The sequence below is a fragment of the Dendrobates tinctorius genome, unplaced genomic scaffold (assembly GCF_039654945.1).
Source record: "Dendrobates tinctorius isolate UK_male_01 unplaced genomic scaffold, ASM3965494v1 ptg000219l, whole genome shotgun sequence".
NCBI lineage: Eukaryota > Metazoa > Chordata > Amphibia > Anura > Dendrobatidae > Dendrobates > Dendrobates tinctorius.
Window position 1 is genome coordinate 716,219 of NW_027361886.1, and position 25,281 is coordinate 741,499.

Sequence of the window (25,281 nt, forward strand, 5' to 3'; positions counted from 1 at the left end):
GGCTACTACCGTCGGTTCGTGAAGAATTTTGCACGCTGAGCCCGAGCCCTGCAAGACCTGCTGAAGGGGGCTCCCGCTGGGGCGAATGGACAGAAGATCCAGTGGCAGCAACCACAAGAAGATGCATTTCGAGATCTCAAAGCTGCCCTCTCGGACGCCCTGGTATCGGCATATGCAGATTTCTTGCAACCGTTCATCTTGCATACCGACGGGAGCCTCCAGGGACTAGGAGCTGTGTTGTCACAGGTGCAGGACGGCCGGGAGAAAGTGATTGCCTATGGTACCCGGTCGCTGCACGACTCAGAACGCAACCCGGACAATTACAGCTCCTTTAAGCTCGAGCTCTTCGCGGTAGTGTGGGCAATGACCGAGCGATTCGTAGAGTACCTGGCGGGCTCCGAAGTAGTAGTGCGGACCAATAACAACCCGTTAGCCCATTTGGAGAATGCCAAACTGGGGGCCCAGGAGCAGCGGTGGGTGGCTCGGATGGCCAAATTCAACTACAAGATCATCTACAAACGGGGAGCTGAAAACGTGCACGCAGACGCGCTCTCCAGAATCCGACACACCACCCCAGGGAGAAATCGAGACGACAAATTAGAAGCAGATGTGACGCCGTTTGCCCTCACCACCGCCACGCTTACAGTCAACGTGCAAGAAGCGCCTCATCCGGGACTCCTAAGAGGGATGCTGGAACAACCCCACGTCAAATGGATTCAACAGCAACAGGAAGATACAGAAGTTGGACACCTGCGCCGATGGGTGGCCACCGGTAAATTGCCCACGGGCTCACAGAGACAGACTTTGACCCAGGATATGTTGCTGATGTTGCACCAGTGGGAAAAGCTAATCATCAAAAAGGGACTTTTATATCGAAAAGCCATGTCACGAACCACGTCAGCTACGATATGGCAGGTGATCGTGCCTGGAACCCATCTCAACCAACTGGCCCGGGAAGCCCATGAGAAGGGGGCCCATTTTGGTTCTCAAAAGACTTTACAATGGTTGCAGCAGATAGTGTACCATCCATGCTTGCACGCTGCTGTAGAAGAAGTTTGCCGAACCTGCCGCCCGTGTGAGCTCGCTAAACCCCCCGCGCAATGAGCCCCGGTGCAGACTATTGTAACATCAGCCCCTCTGGAGCTTCTTACGGTGGACTATCTGACCATAGGTCCTGCCTATCAGGGGTATGAACATTGTCTCGTTATGGTGGACGATTTCACCAAGTTCGCCGTGGTCACCCCCACCCGAGACCAAACAGCGGAGTCGGCCGCCTATGCGACTTGTAAAAACTTTATCCAAGTGTACGGCTGCCTGCAACGAATACATTCGGACCAAGGAGCGTGCTTCATAGGAAAAGTCATGGAAGAGCTACATCATCTCTACGGTATCGATAAATCTCGGACTACGCCATACCACCCGTAGGGTGGGTATATAATAACCGGGTGCATCGAGTGACTGGCTACACCCCCTACTCATTGCTGTTCGGACAGGAAGGCAAAGGGATTACGGAAGTGGAGTTGAACCCGGAGGAACCCCCAACCCTGGACCGGAGTATCCTCGTGGGTCCGAAACCACCGGCACCGGCTGCAGACCCTCCACCGAATCGTCCATACAAAGCTCCAGGATCTAGAACACCCGGGGGGAGCACTGCCCCCACCCATTGACTTTCAGACTGGGGATCAGGTACTCGTACTTGATCAACGTCCCCAAAACAAGTTAGAACCACGGTGGGAGGTGAACCCATACCGAATGCTGCGCCGGATAAGCCCCGACGGGCCTGTGTACAAAATACAATCTGAAGAAAACAACGCGCCTCTAACTCGGGTTGTGCACCGTAATATGATACGATCTTGTACGTCTACTGATCCCCCGCGGCTAGAACCGACCCCTCAGGTCCCTGACCCCCCGCCAACGTTCTGGGACCTGGATGACGAAGACTTCCCCGTCGCATCTGCGGGTCACCCCAGTAGTGGCAATACAGAAGACCCAGGAATCCCACCAGAACCATCTATTCGACAACCCTCCATCACCCCAGAAGACTCCACTCCACCCGAGCTTCGACGCTCCGGTCAACAGCTGGCAAACCCCCTGAATGTTACGAACAGGACCAATTCATATGGCGACAAGGACTGTCGTCCCAAAAAAATAACCCGAGTCTACGACAACCCTCGCCCGAGGACTGGCGAGCATACAGGGCGGGGAAGTGTGGGAGGAACGGTCCCGGTTGAGTGTCCGGGCCGAAACCAAGGGAGTCGTCATCTAGGTTCTGGGGGAAACGATTCCCCAAGGACAGAGTTTGGTGACGGACCTTGGTAACAGACAGATGGGCTGGGGGAGGGACCAGTATAAAGGGGGCGGGGAATCCCCAGGACGAGGAGTCGGCAGACCGGGACAGAGGCAGCAGGAGACCGTGGGAGCGACTGAGAGCTAGAGCGACTTGCCAGTGCCAGGGAAGACGCTCACTGAGGACTCCAGAGGGACGGCGCCAAGACGATCATCCGGAACTTGCTGCCCCGCTCCAGCCCGTGGCCACTGCGGCCCCAGTCCAGCCGACGGCCGCTGCCGTCTCACCTCAGCCCGCCGCCCACAGCCTCCCTGCCCTCACCAGTGGCCGCGGCAAGTACAGTGCTGTCGGCGGCCTCTACTGTCCAGCTCCGGTCCGCGGCAGGGGCCGATTCCCCGTCGCAGCTGTCAGCTGTGCAGGTGGCCTGCCCTTCGCTACCCCACATCGCTGCCGCTTGCCCCAGTCCGGGGGCTGTGTCCTATTCGTCCAAGGACTGCACCGGGGCCTGTGGTGCTCCCGTGTCATCAGAGCGCCGGAGCGCTCGAAGACTTCGTCTACGCTTCAGCAACTGGGCCTAGCGACTGCTGCGCCGAAAGACCACCATCCCGAACGGCGAGGGACGTCTGGATGGCTAAGTTGACTATATAATTAAGGACCCATAGTCGGCCATACCGCGGCCCTATAGTGACCGGCTATTTCTGGACGTAGTTGTGTTCTACCCCGTTTGTGTTTGCTTGTATAGAGCCCCTGCGAGGGCAACCCTTGTTACCCCTTTTGTTGATCAGGCCGGGACTGAGGGAAGTTACCTCTAGTCCTATAAACGTTATTATAAAAAGCACCAAACCGTCTCACGACTCGTCACTGCATCCTGCGTACCTGCAAGTACCACATCAGCATCTTTTATCTGTAGTGGAGACTATTGCAAGAATGAAATATCAGAAAAAATTAACGCTATTACTTTTAAGCGCTTCACTGTTTTCGAAGCCCCAAGCCGTTAAACAAAGTGGCAAAAGACTGAACATGTGCACAGCAATGTTGGTTTTACATTGCTGTGCACAATATTGATTTTTTTAGCAGTGGTTTTGTGCTGCTCTTTCAGGTGGCTTCCAGGCAGAACCCACTTAAAAAAGACACATATCCTAAACAGCTTTTTTCAGGATTTTTTTGAGAAGAAGCTTTCCCATCAATATTTATGGTTTCTGGAGAACTTCTGCTCCAAAAAGGAGTGAAAAGAACTTAGTCAGAACATACCTTAAGCTTTGTACTCCTTGATGATTGCCAGCGGTTGTAGATCCAAGTTGCCCTTTTGTGTGGGCAGCTATGTATGAAATATTTTTCCAATGTGACATTTGAGGGTTTCAATTCACATAAAAGAACTAATAAGCTGTTGGTGGAGTAAGAATTACACAAACCAAACACACACATACTATTCAAAGCTGCAAACATTTATTAAAATTGAGAAAAGCTTCAAAATGTCTAAACACTTTCACATGTAAGAATTATTCTGTTCTACTAATATGGGGGAAGGGGGGGTAAAGGAAATTGGGAGCAAAGGTTGTGCTTCTAAAAAATCAAACTAGTAATGGCTCAGTGTGGACAGTTCTCTGTTTGTCCTGATTGGGGTTTAGCACGGTTCCTGACAGGTAACTGAAGGTAATTGCTATAGTCCTCTAAACAACATATGCAGCATCTATTGTTTCCAGTACTTATATTATTTTTGCATTCCTGAGATGCTGAGATGGGAAGTGCAAGGTTCTATAATTCTATCTTTCCTGCAGGAATGCAACACACGGATGTAATGGGTTGGCACAGAAAAATAGATACATGTAAATGATGATCTCACTAGTGTGCAGCTGCACCTTCCATTAACACTGGTTATATACTGCCAACAAGAGGCGCTAGCTGCTGCTGTCAGATCATTTCATTCTATTACTTCTCTACTCCTCAGCATTCTGCAGTGACCCTTTCAGGCACCTCCTTACCAAGGCTCATTCCTCTCAGTGTATGTGTGGCAGTTATCTGATCATGTTGGTTTTCTAACTTTTGCCTTGGCTGTCTCGTCCTTACGGCTATTCTGTCCTTGCTATAATAGAGATCAGCCCTCCATGTAAAAGCGGCCTGACACTGTATATAAGAGTTTTTTATACAAACCAGCCAATCTACAGAAGGCAGAGCTGGCGGAAAAGGGCGAGAACAGCAGACTGGACCAATAAGAAGACAGGAGGTGTGTCTCAGACAACCTCAGACTCACTGTAGAAATATAGTCACAGATCACAACCCTCCACTAATATAGCCAACTACAAACCGCCAAATACAGTACGCAAGGAAAACAAATAGCAGCTAGTTGTCCTCTATGTGTACTGACTAACATATCGTTTTTAAGGTCATGACTAGACAGTTACTTAAGAGCATTATTTACATTGGCTCAAATTGCCCTATACTTAAGAGTAACCAGAATTGTCTGGAAGACCTGTGTACCTCACTATGTTTAGCTAACCTGGTGACAGGTTATTTTTAATGAGCTAGACAAACCCTAAATATAATTTTACACCGTGACGCATTACAGACATAGAGTATGGATAAAAGATCCACCAACCGCAGCATACTGATTGTTCTCAAATAGGAAAGTAACAGGAAATTTAGATTTCTAAAATGCGAGCTAATATGTTAGCAGACTACATAGCCAGTGTTGGTCTAGAGTGATGCTGAGCCTTTCTTTACTATATTGCTCCATCTACAGTACCTGTGCTGTTGGCTGATAAAGATTAAATGAGACTCTGCTTCCATAGAGGTAATAGTAGGTGTCTGGTGGATGCAAACAACCATTAGATTTTCTCTGATCTTTCGATGGACTGTTGAGATGCTTTCAGTGCGTCTAGATCCTGCACACACAGCGATAGATAAACTCTAGACGTATGGAGACTTGTCAATCAATCTATGTGGGTGGGGAAGAGAAAACTTACAACCATTCTCTGAGTCCTGGCAGAATTTATGTAGCTTTTTCACATAGAAATATAAAATCAAATTATAGGGAACTCATTCCCTCAGCTTTATTCTGTGCTGCCCAAACATCAATCTGCTAGGTTTCATATGCATTTTGGGTTACTAGAAGAACATACATGTGTGAGTGCCATCATTCTGCAATTTCAAACACTTCTAAGAATACTTTAATAGTTAAACTAAACTGAATGGGATCTGTTAATCAAAAACAAAAAGTGGATAAAAAAAAGAAAACTTTACTTTCTTTTAGTTAACGATCTAATCCTGGCTTTGGTTGAAAAAAAAAGACCTCTTCTATGTTCTGGCCTAAAACATTAATGGAAGTATGCGTGAACAAGCTTTACTGTTTTTCAATAAATTTTAGTTTTCTAGATCATTTCTTGCTGTTGGTGACTGGAGATAGTGTTGTTATTAAGAAGCTAAGAACCTTTCCTGAAAATGTTTCCATTCACTGACAGCAATCAGTAACAATTAATTGTTTTAGTAGCTAATAGTGATGATTGAACATGCTCGAAGGTCTTGTCCGAGCATGCTCAGAGGCTGACCAAGTGTCTTCGCTGTGTTCGAATAATATGTTCGAGTCCCGCAGCTGCATGTCTCCCTAAACAAACAGACGATCTTTGCATGTGTTGCGGTGGTGCAACAGGCACAAGACATGCAGCCGCGGGGACTTGAACATACTTTTCAAGCACGCCGAAGACACCTCATCCGGGCACGTTCTCTCATCACTAATAGCTAACTGGCAGAATTAGTATTACAATTTGAGTCTGAGGATATGTGCAGACTAAGTTTTTGAGCGCAGATCCACTCAATTAAAAAAAAATACAATAGTTGCCTAAATAAGCACTTGAAAGCGTTTTCCTATTCGTTTCAATGTGAATCATTTTTGCTGTTCATATTTAGAGCTTTCTAAGCATTCTTCTTTCCCTTTCAAGTGTTGAGAAATCGCCTATTGGAAAACAAAAGCGCATGTCACTTCTTTGAAGTGGCATCACCAAGACTAAAGTTGGCAAAAAAGCTTCAAGAAATGAAAAACTGCTCCAAAATTTCTCAAAAAAAGGAGTTTTCCCTGAAGTTTTTTCTGCCTGTAAAAGTTGTTTTTTTAATGTCTCTAAAATCTCTGTATGGTCACCGGCTAAGCCTGGATTCACACACTCGAGTGTTGCGGTATGAATACGGAGGGCAATGATGCACAGAAGCGCCAGAGGTCTACTGACCTGAACTTGACAGCCTCACATATGTCACATGCATGTGTGAATGCTGCCTAAAGATCAGACAGAATATGTAGGTTTGTAGCTTGTGGTTTACAACTTAGGCCAATAATATAAACCTACATAAGACTTTACGCTATAGTCACACATCGGGCCATAATGCATGGACTGCCTGCTGGTCTCCTGACCCAAATTTGCCATCCTCAGACTTACATAAGGCTGTTAGGTTGGGCTCTGGAGGTCCGCAGACAGTCCATGCATTATATTACGTGTTCAGACCGCTAAACACGGATGTATGAAGGGGGCGTTATTCAGGCAGCCACATTTGAGGAGTATGTAGGAATTCTTTACAAATGATTTTCATTATTCTATGTTAATAAAGGTGTACTATAAACATCTTTATTTTTCTTTTTAAGGAAATAAAATGACTCCAGTAAAGTAGAAGTCTTTGGCACAAATGGATGGTACTTACAACAATTTGTACACTAGTAACTGAATATATTAAAGGACTATTAGACCACGTTCACACTATCAGTATTTGGTCAGTTTTTCACATCAGTATCTGTAAACAAATACCAGGAGTGGGTGATAAATACAGAAGTGATGATGTGTTTCCATTATACTTTTCCTCTGATTGTTCCACTCCTGGTTTTGACTAACAAAAACTGATGGAAAATACTGACCAAATACTGAATGTGTGCACATGGTCTTAAAGGGATTCTGTCAACAGGTTCTATCTATGCAATCTGAGAGCGGCATGATGTAGGGGCAAGCCCTGATTCAGGTGATGTGTCACTTACTGAGCTGCATGCTGTTAATCTGATACAATCAGTTTTCTCTGCTGCAGAGTTACCATTTCTCTGAAATATAACTCTGCCCACAGCAATGTTTGGCAGCTTTCTGTGTATAGGCAGAAAACCACCAATCAGTGGTGGAGGTGTGGTTACACAGAAGGACTACCTGGCATGAGACACTTAGTCCAGGAGTTATAATCTCCTGTTGATAAACACTCTGATTTTTATTGAAACAGCAAGATACAGCCTAGTAAGTGACAAACCACTGGAATCAGGCTCTCATCTCCTACATCATGCTGTTCTCAAAATACATAACGAAAACCTTCTGACAGATTCCTTTTAACAGTATAAAAGAAATGTCTTCTCTAAGCTCTAGTAACTGCCTGATATTTTTTACAGAAATGGTTAAAATGAGTTGCTAGAAAAGAAAGAATATATTTCTCTAGAGATTTGCATGTAGTGTACAGACATCTAATTGATGGTTAGATGGATGTTGTCCAGGTAGTATAGGCATATAATGGGGGTTATCAGAGCCATTATTAATTGAAGTCATGCACCTGTGATGAATATTCTTAAAAGGTGGAGAATATTCTAAGGAGAGGCCACAACCACCAACCCTGTAGGTAGTCATTTATATAAGTTGCATTCCTGCCAGAAGTGAGGGCATGTCCTAGGCTAGTATCCTAAAACCATGATGTTTGTTTGCTGATTTTCAGTTCTCTTCACTGCATTTCATAATATAGCTCCCACTAAGAAGGATTATCCCTGCAAGCCACAGCCATGGAGATGTGATTATAGTGCAGACAATATCATTATCCTCTCCCCTTCATAAATCGAGGCTAGGGTACCTGTATCTATGCAAGGCCTCCTTGTCAGGGAACGCTAACAGTCCCGTTGTATATGTGATTAAGGCATTGATGTAGCTGGTCCCAGATTGGGTGGGAGTTCATGTTGTTTTTGCCCTGAAAAAACTGCTCTATAACACGGAAACGCACAGTGAATGTATCCTGTCACCACAGGGAATAATGGTACTACTTGGCACACGTCTAGTCTGGTGCACAGTCCACATGTTCCGTTTGGTTTTGTTTCATGGCTTTTGTTCCTGGTTAGAAATTGGTACAAACTACAGAAAAGAAATCTATTTTCAAATAGCGGAAGTATAGGTAATAGAGCAAGTAAATATGCTGGACTTGGACCTGGTGTTTCTACCTCTACAGCTGCCCGAACTAGACAACTACGATTTACGGACATGAAGCCGGTAAATAGAATGACAAGTGGCGACTGCTAACACTCCAGGTTCATCGGTCTCTCATCAGGTGCTAGGCATGGTCCAGCTGCCATCCCAACTCCCACTAGAGGAACAATCATAATCAATAGTGTCGTCAGAAGCCATCCCCGCGGCTCTCAGTTTCCTTCTAGAAGTTGGGAGAGGCCCAATCGCAATTCATTGAGCTGACAGATTTTTATATCCAGCTCATCTCCGGCCCTGCCGATCTCTTCCCGTATCCTGTCTCTTTCCAAGTGAGTATCTTGCAAACCCCGCTCCGCCTTCTGCAGCTCTTTCTCCAGTTCTTGGTTTCGATCCTCCAGCTCCTGCCAAATCACACAGTAAAATATTCAGTGATGTGACTTACACAGTAACATAGGAAGAATGAAAAGATACCAGCCGAATTTTAATTATCATTGTGCACAGTGTAACATCTAAATTCAACAGGGAGATAGAAAATCCTAAGAAATCCCATGCTACACATAGCATTCATGTGTATCCGTGGCAAATGAGGTTATTTAGCGTTTATCGTCACTATGTAGTGGGTTCTGACTAGACCTTCTCTGGATTCTGGGTATTGATGCACCATATATATATGCTTCCGGACAATAGTGTGATACAGTACCCACATACGCTCTGCATTCCATATGGCTCTCATATAAAGCATGGATGGTCCATCAGATCCTGAGTTATGGTGATTTGCCACTAATGTAGAACACTTCCAAGATTAGATAACATACGGATGTAGAATCAGCTATAGAAAACCTAACATAACAGGCATTACAATTGCTGGGTAACACTTGCACTGAGAAGTTCATTCAATAATAAAGGCAGGCAGGAGCATAGAGTCATGCCCAGAAGAATGTGGTCAGCGAGAGAATAACCCCTCTGTATACACTACAAAGGATTTGAAACATAGCCAACAAAATGTAATTGCACAGTAGACTTCAAGCAGTTTTACAATAATATTTCATTAACTTTTTAGGAATTACATCATTCTTGGATAACTGACTGATAAGCCGATTCATGGTCCAGTGTGGACTGCTCCCTTATGACAACGATAAATGAGATAAAATATATGATCTGGAGTTGACTCGAAGTATTGAATTAGCATCTTGTAACGGTTCATGAGCAAGCGCATATCAGCAGAGTACGCAGGCACTATGGGGACCGTGAGCTGGAGCTCGATGCCGAGGGATGCCGGCACCCACCTCCCCTTACTCCACCAGGCATCCCAATCTCACCAGTATCTCCATTTTCAGGATGCAAACACCGTTTAATACAATGATGTACAGGGAGCCATCAAACGGTGTGTGAGGGGTCACTGTTGGGGGGAGTTATATACAGTATGGGGAGGGCTATGGGTTACATCATACTGTGCGAAGGACTGTGGGGTCCATCGTACATAGTGTGGGCGAGATGGGGGCCATAATACATGGTGTGGGGTGCTGTGGGAGCCATCATCATGTGTGATGAAACTGTATGGGCCATCAAACTGTGTGTGTGTGTGGAGGGGTAATGTGGGAGAAAATTATTGTGAGGTATTTTTAATAAGGGATTTTGATTTATGCTGCCCATGGTTCGGAGTATAATGATTACAGATCATGATGCAGCAAATCTTAAAAGGAACCTGTCAGGCAATTTATGCTGACCAAACCACGAACAGCATGGATCGCAGCCTTGCTGCACAATTGCAGCCAGGTATATTAGAAAATATACTGTAAAGATCCACATAGAGACCATAACTGGAGACAAAACTGTCCAGCTGCCCCCCGACCGGCTTCTCCCAGTGCCACTCCAGGTGACTGACAGGTCTCTTCCTATGTATATGCAAAGGAGAGACCTAGTAATTCACCTGCTCATCTCTCACTAAGGTCCTGGCAGGCTCCTTTAAGGTATACCTTCTTCTCTGAATAATAAAGCTGGATGCAATCGTGTGGTCTAGCTGTAATTAATGCTGCCTGCGGTTTGGGCAGCATGAATGGCCACAGGGTTCCCTATATTTGATTTGGACAGTATATAACACACTAACTGCAGCTTGTGCCTATTGGCATTTGTTTCATTCTGTAGGATAATAATTGCCGCATGGTATTGCAGGTGAAACACCTGTAACCCTGCAAGATTACGTGATTGCGTAGGAAACCAATGGTTAAAAGCCCCAGTATGACCTCTTAGCCTTAGGCTAGGGTCACATCAACACATATTCTTTCATTCAAGAAAATCCATCCGATCACAATAATCACACTCTGATCATATTCTAATCAGAGTCTGATCATAGTCTGATCCGAATTTCTAGGATGAGAAGATGGTGACATTTTTTCCATCTTTTCCATTCTGTCAGTCCGTGAAAATTGGATTGCTCTCAGAGGTCATCCAAATGCAGCTCTCTATTTTCCACAGTCTGATTGACTTGCATGGCCGAGTGCAATTCGAATATTGAACCAGGCTAGGGCGTACTGCTTTTTTTTCCCCTCAGACTGGCTGAGTCCGATAAAAAAAAAATCAGACATGCGCACAGGCCCATAGAATAACATTGATCCACATGCAATCTGATGTTTTTAATTAGCCCTGTCCTTTAAATTTGTAGGATTTTGGACCAGGAGAGGCATGCCTGATAGAAATGTTTAGGGCCCCAGCAAAAGAAAATCACCTTGTCATGGCTGGTAAGCACACACGACTTGGCCAATTTATGTGCTAAGTACCTCAATTTTATAAGTATATTTTATATGAAAGTAATGGGGTTTAAGATTCATATATTCGATGTCTGCATACAGTACTCTTTGATTTGTATTTACTGCAGTCACAGCAGTTTGCACTTCTTCGCAATTGCTTCATTCTGCTAGGAGGTGCTGGTTATATTTTGCTTCTTAATACTTTCCAAAGCAGTGTCAAATTAAGGGGACTCTGTCATCACGGTTTTGCCACTAAGGGCACATACCCATTTGCGAGAAAAATAACAGTCCGATTTCCAGACCGAAAAAAACGGACGAGTGCTATGCGAGTGTCATGCGATTTCCATGCGATTTTTCCATATGAAACTCCTAAACCCTTCATCCAATTGTAATGTGGATACCCTCAAATGAAAGCTGAAAGTCTGAACTTCAACTGCATCTGAATTGTTTTGTTTAAAATTCATTGTGGCAATGTCTAGAACCAAAATTAGAAAAATGGTGTCTCTGTCCAAATATATATGGACCTAACTGTATATAGATAGATATAGTAAAAGCCGGCACATGCGCGTACAGTAAGGAATAGAATAGGTTCGAATAGAATAGATGGACAAGATATATACACATAGTATAGGTGTATATATATAAATATATGTCATGCACACACACACACACATATATATATATATATATATATATATATATATATAAGCTGAAGGCTGAAACGTGGGTCTGCAATTAAACCACATTTTTTTTCTCTTTGAAAACGAGTGCTGCCTTCAGTTTTTTCATAAGTGAATTTTGGCTTTTGGGATAATTGCCTGGGGAGGCCTGTGCACCTGAAGATTTTGGATTGTGCTGTTCCATTTTCTCTTGTTATATATATATATATATATATATACATATATATTTGAGAGAGAGATAGATAGCAGAATGGCCGTTAATTCATTTGTCGGCTTCTGTAAAATAATTGCAGAAGCCGACAGGATACGAGACATGGTTTACATACAGAAAACCATTGCATATCAGGGAGATTTATATATGTCAGTGAATACTAATTTTATTAGTGTGTTTGTGTAAAATTTAGGAGCTGTAGGTGTTAAATGAAAGAATATAATCATGGAAAAAAATTGAGTGGGCTCCCGCGCAATTTTCTCCACCAGAAAGGGAAAGCAAGTGACTGAGGGCAGATATTAATAACCTAGAAGGGGACCATTGTTTTTGCCCCCCCAGCTAAAAACATATACCCCCAGCCACCCCAGAAAAGGCGCATCTGTAAGATGGTGACAAAATTAATGAATCAGGTGAAAGCATATGGTATTGCTAGACTGTTCCACAAAGTGAAAAAAAAAACCCAGACAAGCACATATATGATACATTTCTAAGAAGGCGCAAAGAGAATAGTGAATAGGGTGCAAACAAAAAAGGCACAAAACGCACAGAGTGAGACAAAAAACAAACAGAAAACAGACAGATGCAAAGGCAATGAACCAGGACCATAGTGTATTACAGTAGCAGCCAGGTGCGTACGATTTTAAAAATCTCATCCCCATGCTGCAGATTTTGTTGTGGATTACCCAAGGATCTGCTGCATGATCCACAAGTCCTTAAAAACCCATTGCTTAAAAGGCCCAGTTGCATAATCTGCATACACAGAATAAGAAATGTGTACCAGAGGTGACTGGCGCATGATCGCTCTTCATGCCATTGCACTGCTTAATAACCATGCTAGCTGTGGCAAATCATATTTCTGTGTCTGTTCATTAGCAACTGCTCAAGGTCAACAGTAATCCGACAACTCGTCACTTCTTCAGATAAAATCAAACACTCTTAGGACGGGAAGATTAATTACATTTTATAGAAGAATGTGTACAGAAAGTATAGCTGATCCTTGATAACATACATTTATATTTGGATATTTGGTGTATGTCCGCTGTGTCTGGGCTGAACAGATATACAGTGGTTAATAGATATACCAATATATTTTCTCAAAGTAGACACCTGACATCATATCAAAATGTCACTCAGGTCATTACATCATGCAATTTTGTGTCAAAGTAAAATTTTTAATTAAAAAATGCACAAAAATTGATATTAGAGACTAAAGTAAGGTTTTCACTTTCTATCAAAATCCGTCAGAACAAATCCATCAGCAATTCATTGGTAAAAAAGTTATTTTAACATTGAAGTCGGTGAAAAAAGTTGTTTCTACACAAATTTTTGCCAGCGGATTGCTGCTGGATCCGTTCTAACGGAAGATTACTGGACATGTGAACATAACCAAAGAAAGGGCCCTACTTGCTCTTGCTCGGTTCAGAGCAGTCCAGCCTCTGCAGGGCAAAAATCCTGCCTGACCCCATCCCTGCTTTGCATTTCAGGGAAAAAGGACTTTTCACTTAATAAATAACAATTTCCACATGTCTACTATAGATCAGCACAAATTTTGAAACATAATTTTTTTTTGTCTGCTCAAACTGAAAGCAAATGCCAGCCATGTCACGTTTGGAGAGCTCCTGATGTGCCTAAACAGTGGAAACTCCCCACAAGTGACCCCACTATGGAAACTGGACCCCTCAAGTAATGTATCTAGATGTTTGGTGAGCACCTTGAACCCTAAGGTGCTTCCCAGAATTTTAGGTTGATATGTGAAAGTGAAAAAAAAAATCTTTCACAAACATTGCTTTAGCACCCTGATTTTTTCATTTTCACAAGGATAGCAGAAAAAAATGACCCCAAAATATGTTGTTCAATTTTTCTTGCGTACACCCCACATGTGGTCGAAAACTACTTTTGAGGCACTGTGCAAAACTCAGAAGAGAAGAAGCGCCATATTATAGTGCAGATTTTGCTGGAATGGTTTGAAGGTGCCTTGTAACATTGACAGAGCCCCTGAGGTGGCAGAACAGCAGAAACCCCCTATATATGATGTCATTTTACAAGCTACACCTCCCAATAAATTCATCTAAGAGTGCACTGATCATATTGACTCCACATGTGCCTCACGGAACTTTATACCATTGGGCGGAGAAGAAAGAATAAATTACATTTTTACCACTAAAATTATGTTTTAGCCCCCAAATTTTTATTTTTCTAAGGGCTAGTAGGCAAAAATAGACCTAAGTTTGTTATAAAAATTACTCCTGAGTGTGCCAATGTAATCGGGAAATACTTTTGAGGCTCAGAAGGGAAGGAATGCCATATTATACTGCAGATTTTACTGTTATGGTCCCTATGACTGTGCTGACAATCTAATTTCTAATGCCAAATTACCCAAGGCTCGCCTTTTACAACTTGTCTGGCCCTGAACGGTCAGCCATGAAAGTTTATATAAATGAAAGTTTATGGAAAGGTCATATTCCACCTTCCTCATCGCTGGTAGCTGCCAGATTCTTTTTTGTTAAAAAAAAAGACGGAGGTCTCTGTCCCTGCCTCGATTTCCGAGAATTAAACAAAATAATTGTTAAAAATACTTACCCGCTTCCACTTATCCCCAATCTATATAATCAACTTTTCCGGGGCCAAATGGTTTTCCAAACTGCATCTCAGAGGGGCATATAACCGGATACGGATTCGTGAGGGTGATGCGTGGAAGACAGCGCTTTTAACATCTGAAGGTCTCTTCAAAAATCTTGTTATGCTTTTCGGTCTAATTAATGCATCCTCGGTTTTTCAGAATTTTATGAATCATATTTTCTCTGATTTCATTGGGAGATATATTGTGGTTTATTTAGATGATATTCCAATTTTCTCATCTGACCTGGATTCACATTATAAACATGTCCGTTTGGTTCTGCAAAGGTTGAGAGATAATTGTTTATTTGCTAAAATTGAAAAATGTACCTTTTCTGTTCAAGGAATATCATTCTTGGGTTTCATCATTGTGTCAGCCTCCGGGTTTAAGATGGATCCTGGGAAAATTCAGGCCATCATCGATTAGGTTCAACCCAGCGACCTCAAGGCTCTGCAGCGTTTTTTAGGGTTCGCAAATTATTACAAAAAATTTATTAGAGGATTTCTTCAGATCGTTAAGACTCTCACAGATCTCACTCGTAAAGGGGCGGAGCTAAAGATTTGAAGAAATGTTTTATGTCTGCTCCTGTTCTTGTTCAACCAGACCTCCAGAGACCGTTCATTGTGGAGGTAGAGGCTTCTGAGGTTGGGGTTGGGGGCTATACTGTCTTGCAAGGTCCTAAGACTTTAACTAACCTGCGACCATGTGCCTTCTTCTCTAAAAAATTTTCTCCTGCTGAAAGAAACTATGATGTGGGTAATCGAGAGTTATTAACTGTCAAGTTGGCGTTTGAAGAATTGAAGAATGGAGGCATTTTTTGGTCACTGATCACAAAAATCTAGCTTACCGTATATACTCGAGTATAAGCCGATCCGAGTATAAGCCGAGGCATCTAATTTTGCCACGGAAAACTGGGTAAGCTTATTGACTCGAGTATAAGCTGGGTATGCATTGTCCCCTCATCCCTGTCCTGCTATGTAGTTCCACCCGTCCTGTCCTGCTATGTGGCTCCCCCCAGTCCTGTCCAGGTATGTGGCTCCCCCCAGTCCTGTCCTGGTATGTGGCTCCCCCCGTCCTGTCCTGGTATGTGGCTCCCCCCCGGTCCTGTCCTGCTATGTGGCTTCACCTGGTTCTGTCCTGCTATGTGGCTCCCGTCCTGTCCTGTGTATGTGGCTCCCATCCTGTCCTGTGTATGTGGCTCCCATCCTGTCCTTTGTATATGGCTCCCATCCTGTCCTGTGTATGTGGCTTTAATCTTGTCTAGTGTGGCCCCCCAGTAGGCATGGCTCGACTGCCCCCCGTCCTACTCAGCCTCCTCCGTGCCGTCGCTGGTCTCCATCCCTACATCTCAGTCCTGGGGCAGGCAGCCTCTTACTGTGTTGCGCGGTCACATGATACCGCTCATTAAGGTAATGAGTATGCGCTCCACACCTATGGGAGTGGAGAGGCGTGCATATTCATTACTTTAATGAGCTGTATCACGTGATTGCTCAACACAGGAAGAAGCTTCCAGCCCTAGGACTGAGATGCAGGGATGGAGACCAGTGACGGTGTGAAGGAGGGTGAGAATGATCTCTTCTGTTAGCGGGGGGCTGCAGCTACTCCCCCGCTCCCCCTTCCCCACCGGCTTTCTGGCGTATGACTCGTGTATAAGCCGAGGGGGGGCATTTTCAGCACAAAAAGTGCTGACATTTCAGCTTATACACGAGTATATACGGTATATTGACTGCCAAGCGGTTGACACCTAGACAGGCCGTATGGTCTTTATTTTTTTCGCAATTTAATTTTTCCATTACGTTCAGACCTGGGTCTATGAAAGTGAGAGTGGATGCTCTGTCTCGTAGTCTTCATTCTGTGTCTCCTTCCGAACCTCCTTCCTCCATTCTTCCTCAGGGTACTGTTGTGGCCATGGTTTTCTCTGAGCTGGAAGCTGAAATCTGTACTGCTCAGTCCTTGGCTCCTTCCAATACCCCTGAATGCAAGCTGTTTGTCCCTGTGTATCTCAGATTACGCCTTTTGCAAGAATTCCATGACTCCGCGTTGAGTGGTCATCCTGGGGTCACTGCCACCCAGAAGGCAGTTGCTAGACACTTTTGGTGGTTTGCTATGCATAAGGATATTAGAGATTTTGTGTCAGCTTCTGAAACTTGCACACACGCCAACGTACAGCATTGCTGGACGGCAGGCCAGGAAATTGGCTCCTTTGCCAATTCTGGAAAGATCATGGACTCATTTGTCCATGGATTTCATTTCAGATTTACCGCTGTCTGGGGGGATGACTTCTATTTGGGTGGTTGTCGATAGCTTCAGCAAAAAGCTCACTTCGTCCCATTATCCCAATGCTGGAACTCTCTCCAAACTGTTTATTATTCATGTGGTACGATTACATGGGATTCCTCTAAATATTGTATCTGATAGGGGTGTACAATTTGTCTCTAGATTTTGGAGGACTTTCTGGGGATTGATTTGTCCTTTTCCTCTGCTTATCACCCTGAAACTAACGGTCAGACAGAAAGGACAAATCAGTCTTTGGAGCAAATTTTAAGATGTTTCGTCACCGATCAGCAGGAGAATTGGTCATCATTTCTTCCTCTGGCTGAGTTTGCCTTTAACAGTCGGGTTAATCAGTCCACAGGGACCTCGCCATTTTTCTGTAATTACGGGTTTCATCCTCATTTTGGAGAGCTCTCCAGGATAAGTTATGGGTGCCCTGGGGTGGATGTCACCATTCAAGAGCTGGGGAAGGTTTGGAGGGAGGTTAAAAAGAACATTGGGGTTGCTCAGCATCGGCAGACAGGGCCGTATTTGCCATAGTGTGGGGCTTAGCGGTGGGGCGGCACCTGAGCAAGTGGTTTTTAGTTTTTTTTTTGTCCGGGGGGTCGGCCCTCATCCTCGTTCACACACCCCCCTGCGCCATCCCCCCCGCCATCATACTCACCTCCTTCAGGCTCCAGCGGTGCCTGTTGCAGCTCCGATGGTCCTGCACGGCTGCCACGATATCTGTCTTCTTCCTGTCTCAGCGTGCGGTCACGTGGTGCCGCTCATTGAAATCATGAATATGGACGCCACTCCTCTCTCATAAGCGTGGCGCCCATATTCAAGATTTTTATGAGCGGCACCACGTGACCGCACGCTGAGACAAACAGGAAGAAGTTCAAGATACCGGCACCGGCGGCTCCTCGCTAGACGCAATCACATGACATGATGCAGCAGCAGGAGCAGGAACCAGACCGCACCAGGACAGGTGAGCTGGAAGGAGAATGGGGGCCGGGGGGAAGACTGAGCAGCGGGGCGGGGGAGGTAATGAATGATCCAGGGGGAGAATGGAGGCCTGGCGAGAATGAGCAGCGGGGGGGGATGAGAGCCGGGGGGGCAATGAATGATCCAGGGGGAGAATGGGGGCCTGGCGAGACTGAGCAGCGGAGGAGGGGGATGAGCGCCGGGGGGGCAATGAGTGATCCAGGGGGAGAATGGGGGCCTGGCGAGACTGCGCAGCGGGGGAGGGGATGAGCGCTGGGGGGGGGCAATGAATGATCCAGGGGGAGAATGGGGGCCTGGCGAGACTGAGCAGCGGGGGAGGGGATGAGCGCCGGGGGGGCAATGAATGATCCAGGGGGAGAATGGGGGCCTGGCGAGACTGAGCAGCGGGGGAGGGGATGAGCGCCGGGGGGGGCAATGAATGATCCATGGGGAGAATGGGGGCCTGGTGAGACTGAGCAGCGGGGGAGGGGATGAGCGCCGGGGGGGGCAATGAATGATCCAGGGGGAGAATGGGGGCCTGGCGAGACTGAGCAGCGGGGGAGGGGATGCGCGCCAGAGGGGGCAATGAATGATCCAAGGGGAGAATGGGGGCCTGGCGAGACTGAGCAGCAGGGGGGGGATGAGCAACGGGGGGCAATGAATGATCAAGGGCAGGGGAGAATGGGGGCCTGGCGAGACTGAGCAGCGGGGTGGGGGATGAGCGCCGGAGGGCAATGAATGATCCAGGAAGAGAATGGGGGAGAAGGGGAGCCTGGCGAGACCGAGCAGCGGGGGAGGGGATGAGCGCCGGGGGGGCAATGAATGATCCAGGGGAAGAATGGGGGCCTGGCGAGACTGAGCAGCAGGGGGGGGATGAGCAACGGGGGGCAATGAATGATCAAGGGCAGGGGAGAATGGGGGCCTGGCGAGACTGAGCAGCGGGGGGGGAGATGAGCGCCGGGGGGCAATGAATGATCCAGGAGGAGAATGGGGGGATAATGGGGGCCTGGTGAGACTGAGCAGCAGGGGGGATGAGCGCTAGGGGGGCACTGGATGATCCAGGGGGAGAATGGGGGCCTGGAGAGACTGAGCAGCGGGGGGATGAGCGCCGGGCGGCAATGAATGATCCAGGGGGAGAATGGGGGCCTGGCGAGACAGAGCAGCGAGAAGGGATGAGCGCCGGGGGGCAATGAATGATCCAGGGGGAGAATGGGGGCCTGGCGAGACTGAGCAGCGGGGGGGATGAGTGCCGGAGGGGCAAAGAATGATCCAGGGCAGGGGAGAATGGGGGCCTGGCGAGACTGAGCAGCGGGGGGGATGAGCGCCAGGGGGGGCAATGAATGATCCAGGGGGAGAATGGGGGCCTGACGAGACTGAGCAGCGGGGGAGGGGATGAGCGCCGGGGGGGGCAATGAATGATCCAGGGGGAGAATGGGGGCCTGGCGAGACTGAGCAGCAGGGGGATGAGCGCCGGGGGGGGGCAATGAATGATCCAGGGGGAGAATGGAGGGAGAATGGGGGCCTGGGGAGACTGAGCAGCGGGGGGGGGGGATGAGCGCCGGGGGGGCAATGAATGATCCAGGGCAGTGGAGAATGGGGGCCTGGCGAGACTGAGCAGCGGGGGGGATGAGCGCCAGGGAGGCAAAGAATGATCCAGGAGGAGAATGGGGGGAGAAGGGGGGCCTGGCGAGACCGAGCAACGGGGGGGGAAAGAATGATCCAGGAGGAGAATGGGGGGAGAAGGGGGCCTGGCGAGACCGAGCAGCGGGGGGGATGAGCGCTGGGTGGGCAATGAATGATCCAGGGGGAGAATGGGGGCCTGGCGAGACTGAGCAGCGGGGGGGGGATGAGCGCCGGGGGGCAATGAATGATCCAGGGCAGGGGAGAATGGGGGCCTGGCGAGACTGAGCAGTGGGGGGGATGAGGGCCGGGGGGGCAAAGAATGATCCAGGAGGAGAATGGGGGCCTGGCGAGACTGAGCAGAGGGGGGGGATGAGCGCTGGGTGGGCAATGAATGATCCAGGGGAGAATGGGGGCCTGGCGAGACTGAGCAGCTGGGGGGGATAAGCGCCGGGGGGCAATGAATGATCCAGGGGAGAATGGGGGCCTGGCGAGACTGAGCAGAGGGGGGGGATGAGCGCTGGGTGGGCGATGAATGATCCAGGGGAGAATGGGGGCCTGGCGAGACTGAGCAGAGGGGGGGGATGAGCGCTGGGTGGGCAATGAATGATCCAGGGGAGAATGGGGGCCTGGCGAGACTGAGCAGCTGGGGGGGATAAGCGCCGGGGGGCAATGAATGATCCAGGGGAGAATGGGGGCCTGGCGAGACTGAGCAGAGGGAGGGGATGAGCGCCGGGGGGCAATGAATGATCCAGGGCAGGGGAGAATGGGGGCCTGGCGAGACTGAGCAGCGGGGGGGGATGAGCGCCGGGGGGGCAAAGAATGATCCAGGAGGAGAATGGGGGGAGAATGGGGGCCTGGCGAGACTGAGCCGTGGGGGGATGAGCGCCGGGGGGGCAATGAATGATCCAGGGGGAGAATGGGGGCCTGGTGAGACTGAGCAGTGGGGGAGGGGATGAGCGCCGGGGGGGCAATGAATGATCCAGGGGGAGAATGGGGGCCTGGTGAGACTGAGCAGCGGGGGGGGGAATGAGCGCCAGGGGGGCAATGAATGATCCAGGGGGAGAATGGAGGGAGAATGGGGGCCTGGCGAGACTGAGCAGCGGGGCGGGATGAGCGCCGGGGGGCAATGAATGATCCAGGAGAATGGGGGGATAATGGGGGCCTGGCGAGACTGAGCAGCGGGGGGGGATGAGCGCTAGGGGGGCAATGGATGATCCAGGGGGAGAATGGGGGCCTGGCAAGACTGAGCAGCAGGGGGGGATGAGCGCCGGGCGGCAATGAATGATCCAGGGGGAGAATGGGGGCCTGGCGAGACTGAGCAGCGGGGGGGATGAGTGCCGGAGGGGCAATGAATGATCCAGGGCAGGGGAGAATGGGGGCCTGGCGAGACTGAGCAGCGGGGGGGGATGAGCGCCGGGGGGGCAATGAATGATCCAGGGGGAGAATGGGGGCCTGACGAGACTGAGCAGCGGGGGAGGGGGATGAGCGCCGGGGGGCAATGAATGATCCAGGAAGAGAATGGGGGGAGAAGGGGAGCCTGGCGAGACCGAGCAGCGGGGGGAGGGGATGAGCGCCGGGGGGGCAATGAATGATCCAGGGGAAGAATGGGGGCCTGGCGAGACTGAGCAGCAGGGGGGGGATGAGCAACGGGGGGCAATGAATGATCAAGGGCAGGGGAGAATGGGGGCCTGGCGAGACTGAGCAGCGGGGGGGGGGGAGATGAGCGCCGGGGGGCAATGAATGATCCAGGAGGAGAATGGGGGGATAATGGGGGCCTGGTGAGACTGAGCAGCGGGGGGGATGAGCGCTAGGGGGGCACTGGATGATCCAGGGGGAGAATGGGGGCCTGGAGAGACTGAGCAGCGGGGGGGATGAGCGCCGGGCGGCAATGAATGATCCAGGGGGAGAATGGGGGCCTGGCGAGACAGAGCAGCGAGAGGGGATGAGCGCCGGGGGGCAATGAATGACCCAGGGGGAGAATGGGGGCCTGGCGAGACTGAGCAGCGGGGGGGATGAGTGCCGGAGGGGCAATGAATGATCCAGGGCAGGGGAGAATGGGGGCCTGGCGAGACTGAGCAGCGGGGGGGATGAGCGCCGGGGGGGGCAATGAATGATCCAGGGGGAGAATGGGGGCCTGACGAGACTGAGCAGCTGGGGAGGGGATGAGCGCCGGGGGGGGCAATGAATGATCCAGGGGGAGAATGGGGGCCTGGCGAGACTGAGCAGCAGGGGAATGAGCGCCGGGGGGGGCAATGAATGATCCAGGGGGAGAATGGAGGGAGAATGGGGGCCTGGGGAGACTGAGCAGCGGGGGGGGATGAGCGCCGGGGGGGCAATGAATGATCCAGGGCAGTGGAGAATGGGGGCCTGGCGAGACTGAGCAGCGGGGGGGATGAGCGCCGGGGGGGCAAAGAATGATCCAGGAGGAGAATGGGGGAGAAGGGGGGCCTGGCGAGACCGAGCAGCGGGGGGGGATGAGCGCCGGGGGGGCAAAGAATGATCCAGGAGGAGAATGGGGGGAGAAGGGGGGCCTGGCGAGACCGAGCAGCGGGGGGGATGAGCGCTGGGTGGGCAATGAATGATCCAGGGGGAGAATGGGGGCCTGGCGAGACTGAGCAGCGGGGGGGGGGATGAGCGCCGGGGGGCAATGAATGATCCAGGGCAGGGGAGAATGGGGGCCTGGCGAGACTGAGCAGTGGGGGGGATGAGCGCCGGGGGGGCAAAGAATGATCCAGGAGGAGAATGGGGGCCTGGCGAGACTGAGCAGAGGGGGGGGATGAGCGCTGGGTGGGCAATGAATGATCCAGGGGAGAATGGGGGCCTGGCGAGACTGAGCAGCGGGGGGGGATAAGCGCCGGGGGGCAATGAATGATCCAGGGGAGAATGGGGGCCTGGCGAGACTGAGCAGAGAGGGGGGATGAGCGCTGGGTGGGCGATGAATGATCCAGGGGAGAATGGGGGCCTGGCGAGACTGAGCAGCGGGGGGGATGAGCGCCGGGGGGCAATGAATGATCCAGGGCAGGGGAGAATGGGGGCCTGGCGAGACTGAGCAGCGGGGGGGGATGAGCGCCGGGGGGGCAAAGAATGATCCAGGAGGAGAATGGGGGGAGAATGGGGGCCTGGCGAGACTGAGCCGTGGGGGGATGAGCACCAGGGGGGCAATGAATGATCCAGGGGGAGAATGGGGGCCTGGTGAGACTGAGCAGTGGGGGAGGGGATGAGCGCCGGGGGGGCAATGAATGATCCAGGGGGAGAATGGGGGCCTGGTGAGACTGAGCAGCGGGGGGGGGGAATGAGCGCCAGGGGGGCAATGAATGATCCAGGGGGAGAATGGAGGGAGAATGGGGGCCTGGCGAGACTGAGCAGCGGGGCGGGATGAGCGCCGGGGGGCAAAGAATGATCCAGGAGGAGAATGGGGGGATAATGGGGGGCCTGGCGAGACTGAGCAGCGGGGGGGATGAGCGCTAGGGGGGCAATGGATGATCCAGGGGGAGAATGGGGGCCTGGCAAGACTGAGCAGCAGGGGGGGATGAGCGCCGGGCGGCAATGAATGATCCAGGGGGAGAATGGGGGCCTGGCGAGACTGAGCAGCGGGGGGGATGAGTGCCGGAGGGGCAATGAATGATCCAGGGCAGGGGAGAATGGGGGCCTGGCGAGACTGAGCAGCGGGGGGGGATGAGCGCCGGGGGGGGCAATGAATGATCCAGGGGGAGAATGGGGGCCTGGCGAGACTAAGCAGCGGGGGGGATGAGCGCCGGGCGGCAATGAATGATCCAGGGGGAGAATGGGGGCCTGGCGAGACAGAGCAGCGAGAGGGGATGAGCGCCGGGGGGCAATGAATGATCCAGGGGGAGAATGGGGGCCTGGCGAGACTGAGCAGCGGGGGGGATGAGTGCCGGAGGGGCAATGAATGATCCAGGGCAGGGGAGAATGGGGGCCTGGCGAGACTGAGCAGCGGGGGGGATGAGCGCCGGGGGGGGCAATGAATGATCCAGGGGGAGAATGGGGGCATGACGAGACTGAGCAGCGGGGGAGGGGATGAGCGCCGGGGGGGGGCAATGAATGATCCAGGGGGAGAATGGGGGCCTGGCGAGACTGAGCAGCAGGGGGATGAGCGCCGGGGGGGGCAATGAATGATCCAGGGGGAGAATGGAGGGAGAATGGGGGCCTGGGGAGACTGAGCAGCGGGGGGGGATGAGCGCCGGGGGGGCAATGAATGATCCAGGGCAGTGGAGAATGGGGGCCTGGCGAGACTGAGCAGCGGGGGGGATGAGCGCCGGGGGGGCAAAGAATGATCCAGGAGGAGAATGGGGGGAGAAGGGGGGCCTGGCGAGACCGAGCAGCGGGGGGGGGATGAGCGCCGGGGGGGCAAAGAATGATCCAGGAGGAGAATGGGGGGAGAAGGGGGGCCTGGCGAGACCGAGCAGCGGGGAGGATGAGCGCTGGGTGGGCAATGAATGATCCAGGGGGAGAATGGGGGCCTGGCGAGACTGAGCAGCGGGGGGGGGGATGAGCGCCGGGGGGCAATGAATGATCCAGGGCAGGGGAGAATGGGGGCCTGGCGAGACTGAGCAGTGGGGGGGATGAGCGCCGGGGGGGCAAAGAATGATCCAGGAGGAGAATGGGGGCCTGGCGAGACTGAGCAGAGGGGGGGGATGAGCGCTGGGTGGGCAATGAATGATCCAGGGGAGAATGGGGGCCTGGCGAGACTGAGCAGCGGGGGGGGATGAGCGCCGGGGGGTAATGAATGATCCAGGGGAGAATGGGGACCTGGCGAGACTGAGCAGAGGGGGGGGATGAGCGCTGGGTGGGCGATCAATGATCCAGGGGAGAATGGGGGCCTGGCGAGACTGAGCAGCGGGGGGGGATGAGCGCTGGGTGGGCAATGAATGATCCAGGGGGAGAATGGGGGCCTGGCGAGACTGAGCAGCGGGGGGGGGATGAGCGCCGGGGGGCAATGAATGATCCAGGGCAGGGGAGAATGGGGGCCTGGCGAGACTGAGCAGTGGGGGGGATGAGCGCCGGGGGGGCAAAGAATGATCCAGGAGGAGAATGGGGGCCTGGCGAGACTGAGCAGAGGAGGGGGATGAGCGCTGGGTGGGCAATGAATGATCCAGGGGAGAATGGGGGCCTGGCAAGACTGAGCAGCGGGGGGGGATGAGCGCCGGGGGGCAATGAATGATCCAGGGGAGAATGGGGGCCTGGCGAGACTGAGCAGAGGGGGGGATGAGCGCTGGGTGGGCAATGAATGATCCAGGGGAGAATGGGGGCCTAGCGAGACTGAGCAGCGGGGGGGGATGAGCGCCGGGGGGCAATGAATGATCCAGGGCAGGGGAGAAGGGAGAATGGGGGCCTGGCGAGACTGAGCAGCGGGGGGGGGATGAGCGCCGGGGGGGCAAAGAATGATCCAGGAGGAGAATGGGGGGAGAATGGGGGCCTGGCGAGACAGCCGCGGGGGGATGAGCGCCGGGGGGGCAATGAATGATCCAGGGGGAGAATGGGGGCCTGGTGAGACTGAGCAGTGGGGGAGGGGATGAGCGCCGGGGGGGCAATGAATGATCCAGGGGGAGAATGGGGGCCTGGTGAGACTGAGCAGCGGGGGGGGGGGAATGAGCGCCAGGGGGGCAATGAATGATCCAGGGGGAGAATGGAGGGAGAATGGGGGCCTGGCGAGACTGA

General features: G+C 50.9%; 1 protein-coding gene across 2 annotated transcripts in view; it reads right to left on the bottom strand.

Annotated features, from left to right (window-relative positions):
* Positions 1 to 3,711: 3,711 nt before the first annotated feature.
* The window catches only part of HOMER3 (homer scaffold protein 3), a 328,522-nt gene continuing 306,952 nt past the window's right edge, over positions 3,712 to 25,281 (bottom strand). For both annotated transcript variants that reach the window (XM_073555104.1, XM_073555105.1), the window contains one exon: positions 3,712 to 8,885. In XM_073555104.1, coding sequence (XP_073411205.1) covers positions 8,697 to 8,885 — 189 coding nt within the window. In that variant the 3' untranslated portion in view covers positions 3,712 to 8,696. The remainder of the gene's footprint in view (positions 8,886 to 25,281) is intronic.